The 7318-nt window shown below is 44.1% G+C and overlaps 1 protein-coding gene across 4 annotated transcripts in view; it reads right to left on the bottom strand.

Moving 5' to 3' along the window:
- ptpn13 (protein tyrosine phosphatase non-receptor type 13) overlaps window positions 1-7318 on the bottom strand; it is a 45980-nt gene that overhangs the window by 26109 nt on the left and 12553 nt on the right. For all 4 annotated transcript variants that reach the window (XM_035667831.1, XM_035667834.1, XM_035667832.1 and 1 more), the window contains exon 7: window positions 4193-4819. In XM_035667831.1, coding sequence (XP_035523724.1) covers window positions 4193-4819 — 627 coding nt within the window. The remainder of the gene's footprint in view (window positions 1-4192; window positions 4820-7318) is intronic.

Here is a 7318-nt window from a genome sequence, read left to right as displayed (position 1 = left end):
ATTTCAATCACACAGAAACGAGACCGTAACACAGACAGCTTCGCCCCCACCCACACGCGCCGCCACACCCCTATCACGCCTGCCCTTCTCTTTTCGGGTGCCAAGGTGCTTCATCAGTAGAAACCTTTCCTTGCAGACTAGAGGGCTGGAAAAAATATTGGAGTCTGGCCCCCCGTACGGATGAGGATCCAAACATTATTGGACTTTCGCCAATTGGCAAGCAGTCCCATCGGCTGGCCTTGGGGCCGGGGTGGGTCCAGCTCTTGACCAGCAATCAAAAACAACTTGCTGCCTTCAGGGGAAGGGGTGTCCCAACAAAAGTACAAACCCCAATTTTTTATAATTATATTTACAGTTTGGTCTGTTGAACAACTCCGAGGGGATACCCACCGACTCTCTCCCCGATAGGCTCGTGTTTGCGTGTACGACGGTTTTGTAAAGAAGACTTGACCATTAGCTCTGGCTGTTCAGTCGTGGCTGCGATGCAACACACACTCAAGGCGGAGCTGTGCTCTGACATCATTTGTCTGCTTTACATCTATGCCATCAATTGACCAGATGCTGTAAACACACAGCACCCTCCACAAATGTCGCCACGCACGCAGTATCAGGGAAAAAACTTGGTTAAATAACGACCTTTCCGATTAGATGGCACACTTTTTCTCCTGGCCCGCAGAACTCGACACAGGAAATGCTCTTCTCTAGTCCTGGAGTCCAGCGTTAACGTTAACCGTCAAAGGCGGCGGGTTCCTGTCAACATTGTCATATACACAGGGGATCTACAGACTAAACTGGCATTAATCAAACCCCAGAAGTCATTATGGAGTGTTGTGCTCCTCTCTCAGCAATGAGCACGCAAAAGGCGCCCAAGCCATAGAAGCTTCTTGTTTATGTCCACAGAAAGCTTGGTGTGACAAGGTCAGTTCCTGCACGCCGCCAAGCAGAGAAGGCGGGCACGCCGTGCGCCCGCCGCGAGCTCGCGGGGCAGAGTAGGCAGTTCGTGACGAAAAATCACCCCAAAGGTGAAGTCTGCAGAAGGGAGCAGCTGCGGAACTAAGGGATACCAATTGCCTGGCCTGCAGATTAATCTTTTATTGCCCTGGCATAATGATGGGCCCTCTTTCAGCATAAAATGTGCAGACTTGTTCTTTTCCAGCAAGTGTGGCGTTGGCTCCCTTACGAACTTGCCCACAACAAAGCACCAGATAGGCATCTACTATTACTGGGGTTTCCTGTCCGTTCTGCTGGCTTGTTCCAGCTCCTCCCGCCACATAAAGTATAATGACTAATACATAGCACCACTACCGTCTGCAGTGACATTAAATCACTCCTGCTTCGGTTTCCTTTCCGATACTTTTGGTTTGAACACTCTTTTTATGTAACCAATCACGGACGCTGTTCCAAATGCTGTAGTGCCTGCTTGCTACAATGGTTATCCTGGCTTTGCTAAGGCGTGCGCTGTTAGGATATTGGAGGATCCTTTCCTACATCTGCACATCATCATCGATTATCATGCACATATATAGTGTGTCTAATCTTCATCGTATACTCTATCCTGGTAAATAACGAAGACCATTCCCAATGGGCAGAGCACCAAGAAGGAGCTCTGTGTTAATGTTTCATCTGAGCTACACTACTATTATTATCACCTCTGGACCACACACACACACACACGAAAGGGCAAAGAAGCAGTTTGTAACTGGGTGAAACCTGAGAGCACTGACCACTGCTGCGCCATCACTTTCCTGCAGAAAAGAACAGAAAAAAGTAAGAGAAAAAGAAAGAAAAGTAGGGCTCTGCCAAGTAACACATCCACGAGACCCTGCAAATGGTCTGTGCTCAATTAGGACCCATTCATACTGTAGCGAAATAGCTCTGGGATGGAATACAAAAATATTTGGACTTCATAGTTAACCTCAGTCAGTTTTGATGGGATTAAACATGTTTTTGCATCAGCATGGTATCTAACATCGACCATAATTTAATATTAATCAGAAGCTATTGACACAAAAAATACACATAAGATTAATCTTCTCTGAGCAAGCAAAAGCACACACATAAACACACACACGTAGTGTGTTAGGTGTGGGACGATACACAGGGGCTACCCACAATTCTAATCTTCTTGTTCTGACAAGAGAGCAGCTGAGCTCCTCTCTTCACATCATCAAATGAAAAAAAAAAAAAGGCCTCTGATTAAGTGCCTCAGATTACAATCAGCAAAAGGCAAAAGGGGAGGGAAGGAAAGGAAGGCAAGAACTTGCTGGGGATAAAAAGGCCGCAGTCGAGGAGAAGAATGCCGTCGGTTGGTGGCTCGGTCAACATTAAAAATAGCTGCCAGAAAAGCAGGGAGGCTAGAGGTTGGAGGGAGCTGGAGAGTGGGGAGTATGGGAAACCAGCGGGAGGAGAGAAGGGAAGAAGAGGTAGAAGACAGTGGTTTATTATATGAAACCATTCATCCCTCATGCTCTCCCCACTGTCCCCAGATGGCCAACAGGCCCTTATAGCCACATGTGACTCTGCATAAAACTAGCCTGCCTATGGAGACTTTACTGAGAATTCAATAAGCTCTGGAGGGAAACTTAAAGCTCTTGGGGTTGACTGCCGAGGTGTTAAACAATTGTGTTGTGTGTGTGCTCGGTCTAAGCATGCGATTATACAAGATTGTTTTTTGAGCCTGTAAATGCCTTGCATGTATGTGTGCTTATTTCTGTGAGTTTATACTTTATAGTCATGCTAAAAGGGGGGAAAAAAGAGTAAGGGACTTATATGGGACTATATAGCATGTGTGACAGTTAGCAGCAGGCTAGAATTAAACTTGTCTGTAATTAGAATCAGCCATTTGGAAACCTCTGTACCAGTGACTCATACATTCTGTCTAAACACTGGTGCACAGCCACCACCAACGATTCTTCATCCGAGCCAGCACCCAGCTCCCATCCCACATGGTAGTTACAGATGGACACACAACCTGTAACTAGTCCGGGTGTCTGGCTGCCCATGTTATTAAGTCCCCGTCACATTTTCAGCTCTCAGATCAGCCCAGCTGACGGCTCCCTGCAGCCTTTTCACCCAAGCGGCTGTGCCCACTTTTATTGCTGGATAAATTCATTTTACCACCAAGTTCGACATTTGCTATATATCTTAATGACACAGCTGGGACCTCTGAAAGACTATATCTTACTGATGATATTATTCATTGTCTCTGTAGTAGACTAAAGCTTGGGCTTTTTGCCTTTATTTGATAGGACAGCTTAAGATAGATAGGAAAGTGTGAGAGATGACATGCAGCAAACAGCCACAGGTTGGAAACCTGGGCTACTTTGGGTAAGGACTCTGCCTTGTTACATGGGGCACAAGCTCCAGTAGGTGAGCTACTAGGGCGCCACCTCACACATAACATTGATGTAGTATCTTTAAAACACCGAAGCCCGCTCACTACATGTTCTGACAAAGTACCGGCACCACACATTACACAACAATGATGACACATGACCAAGCTCAGACCTGTCACCAAAATCCTATTATCCTACAATACATACGACGCGGTGATTGTTGTGCGTAATCTGTTGCGATGAGGAAAAACAAAAAGACGCCATAAAATATCTGAACAAAGCTGAAGCTGCAAAAACAGGCCGAGTATGGTTTGTTTATTTCACAGACTGAGTGGGAGCTGAGCAACATTTCTGCTTGCGAGTCTCAAATGAGACACCCGCTATTGTTTATGCGGGATCCTTATAGTTTAAAAAAAAAAAGAATCAGAATATTTATTACTATGAAAATTACTTTTCAGAATTTTGACTTACTGTCTCTCGCGGGCTGTTAAAAACATTTGTCTGAGATTCAAATGACTCCCACTCACCAGACAACCATAATATTGAACACATATCATATTAGTAGTGTCAAGATTGAATTTGGACACCTCATACTAAAAGACAATCAGAGAAGATGATCCTTTGCCAAAATGACTGTGATCTTCTTGATTACCGAAGTTTTTGATCTTCTGACAAGCACTTCTGATGAAGCAGTCCTAGGCAAGCAAAACTACAAACCAGTTTGATTTAAAAACTTTAAACATGACAACTGCAACCTCTGAGCATTCAAATCAAAACGTGAGAGCACATTTATCTCAATCAGACTGAAATCAACTGCTCCTCTTTACTGCACTTTTATGTTACCAAAGTACACTCACCATCCACTGCTTGCCGTAGCACCTGAAGTTTCCGCTGTCTCTCCTTTATCCTGTCATAGCCGGTAAGGGCCGCGCCTACTGAGTGGGTTGAGTGGTGATGCTTCCTACTCTTCAGCGCACCAAAGTCAGGGTAGTGAGAATCCCTCTCCCTGGAGGCCCGTGAGGGTGATTTGCGCCTGCCTATGGAGTGGGTATTTATGGCAGTGTTGCCCCTCCGTGCATCCTCCAAAGCCCCAAAGCGAAGAGCCTCTGGGTCAATGTAGGCCAAGTCCACAGAGGAAGCCCAGTTCTTCCTGGCCTGACTAGGACCCAGGTCCCCACTGTGGAAGGGTAAAGACCTCCGGTCCAGTTCCACGGGCCGGCCCTTTTGCTGTGGGTGTAGGGGGTGCAGATAGGGATAGGAGTGCTGGTGTTGGAGTGAGGGGGGTTTGGGGTAGAGTTCTGTGGGGGATTCAGAGTTGGGGTGATAGTCAGATGGGGAATACTGTAGGGCTGCACCCTCATCGCCCTTCAACAGGTCCTGTATTGGCAGAGAGCCCATGGAGCGACTGAGGCCCCGGTTAAGAGACGTCTGCTCCTGTGTCCTGGCCCGGTAGCGCTCCAGAACCCTGGGGGCGGCACTCCTCCCTGAGAACAAAAGAGAGCCAAAGTTGTATTAAATCACTGCCAGAACTCAAAGCTTCAAAACACCGAATAACACACAAAATCATCATTCATCATGACCGGCAAAGTGCTGGCAGATATTCAAAAGGAAAATTAACCTGATTGCAAATGGATAGCATTTATTATTATTTAGCATATCTATTTTTTTCATATCATAGTACAAACAGCATGAGAGATAATCTGAAAAACCATTCATTCCCAGTGAATAACATTACGTTACATTACAGAAAGTGGTATTTATGATGAGAGGAGGACCTTGGGAGGGATTAACAAGGATTTGGATTTGAATAAATACAGTACGCTTCATTATGCCTGAGTGCCCATCCAACCTGGCATCCATTTATAAACAGCCTGACATGACAACTAAACACGCCACTGTCGACTTTCTCTCCTGATACCCTGCCTTGGCCTCATCAGACCGAGCACCTGCACTGGGCCTCTCTTGGCCCCTCTACTGAAAGATTTGATGCAGTAAATGAATAACTGGGTAGACATACAGTAGGTGCTCAGAGTCCCAAATCACTCATAATAAGAAATGTACATCACAATATATTATGATTGACAAACACTTACACTGCTTACATAACACCTAATAATCTAGTGCAGGACCAAAGTTGCATGTTTCTGAATGCTGATTAAATGGTTAGAGAATGTGTTACAACGAGGTACCCTATTATAGAAACTTCCTTCCTTCTTGAATTCACCTTAAATTCTAATTTCAATATTTCTATCAGGCCGAATCCAGCTGAATTTTGCAGCAGAAATTTGCAAAGGACGTTTCTGTTATACAGCTCTGGGGAAGGAAATGTAGCAGCCATTAATGGCAGCTAAAACTAATTAATTTGTATAGTAAATCAACAACAGCACGAGGCAAAGCAAATTTAGAAACATGGCATGGCTGCTATGGACCTTAAGGGATATGACAATTTCTGCAGAGAGTCTGTTTTGTTCAGGAGCTAATTATTCCCCATTATTTAAAAACAGACAATAGAACATACTGCGCCACAATAACAGACAATTTCTGGCATAGCCGCCCAGCCCCATCTTTTACTGTGGCTTTCTTAAAACTGAATAACGAATGTTGCTTTCTTTGTCCATAAATTTCAAGTTGGACTTTCCAGACAAGCTGTATATAAACTCTGCCAGTAACAGTTCTTGTTTTAGAGAGAAGGAGATAAACAGAAGGCAAACATGTGCATAAGCAAGAGCACAAACAAGAGGAAGAGATGCAGAAGTGAGAGAGCGGAGGGAGACGTTAAGTCCTGTAAAAACTCTGCATGTGGTGGTTTAATCTACAAAGCATATGCTTGGTCTTAACAGGGAAACACATCAAAGGCCGACAGGCTGTCTTCCAGGAACCCAGAGTAGCACACAAGGACTAGATTGAGCAAAAAATGAAAAAAATAAATAAATAAATTCTCAACAGGATGTCTTTTATTTTACAAAGAAGTCAATTGTTGGCACACAAGTCTTTCAGCTAATACTAGTATAGTGTAGCCATGATATGGACTACAACAACAACAAAAAACAGTCGCTGTATAAAATATCCAGCATAAAAAAAAAGAGACAATGACTGAGTTCCCCTTGCAGCAATTAGAACTTGGAAGCACTGGCATACAGAAGGGAGAGAGCAGCTCCTTGAGAAGAATGGCTCTTAAGAACCGAGTAATACTCTTTGCATGTACTTTCCCTAGGGCTGGCTGGTGCTCAACCAGGGAAACAAAGCACTGATACAAACAGCAGACAGGCAGCTTCACTGGTGACTCCAAAATATGCATCTGTAATCAATGCCATGCCGTGCTTACATAATCGGGACGACGAAGCCATGTTTGTGCTCTGCTCTCCTTTCCATGGCCTGGAAAAATGCCGGAGTTCTCTTAGAAACCACTGGGAAGATTTGGTCATATTTTCCTGAATTAAATCCGATTCGAGGTTTCAGCGTGTTGTTCCTCATCTACTTTCGATTCTTTCCCACAAACTCAGAAAGTGAGCATGTAAGTGATGAATAGCTCGACAACCCGGGAAGGGATTTACATCTAATTCTCTCTAAAGAAAATAATATTAATGTAAACTTCAAAACAGTATGTCCAACTACCCCCGGTCATCACAACTTCAGTTTATCATGAGAAAGTAAGAACAGATAACACAGGCTCTTGACCTAATTTTAAGAACTGTTCTCATCATTAATATTTTAACAGAATCTACTAATCTAGGATCTGGTGATTTGTCCTCGTACCAGATTCTGTACTACTTAAATGAAGAAGAAGAATAACAAACATAACAAAAACAAAAAGTGTTTCTGAAGACTAATAGAAACCAGACCCCTTTCACATGAACTGTTAAGCCAAGAAGTCTGAATCACTGCATAAATAAATAACTCTTTCTACACCTCAGAAAAGTTCATCTGACAACCAACCAAGCAAATACAGCTCTAGTTGCTCTGTGTTATTGTGTGTGTGTGTG

Source organism: Morone saxatilis, unplaced genomic scaffold, assembly GCF_004916995.1.
Source record: "Morone saxatilis isolate NCDOM2014 unplaced genomic scaffold, NCSU_SB_2.0 Contig21, whole genome shotgun sequence".
Classification (NCBI taxonomy): Eukaryota; Metazoa; Chordata; class Actinopteri; family Moronidae; genus Morone; species Morone saxatilis.
This window is presented reverse-complemented; position numbering and strand designations above follow the sequence as displayed.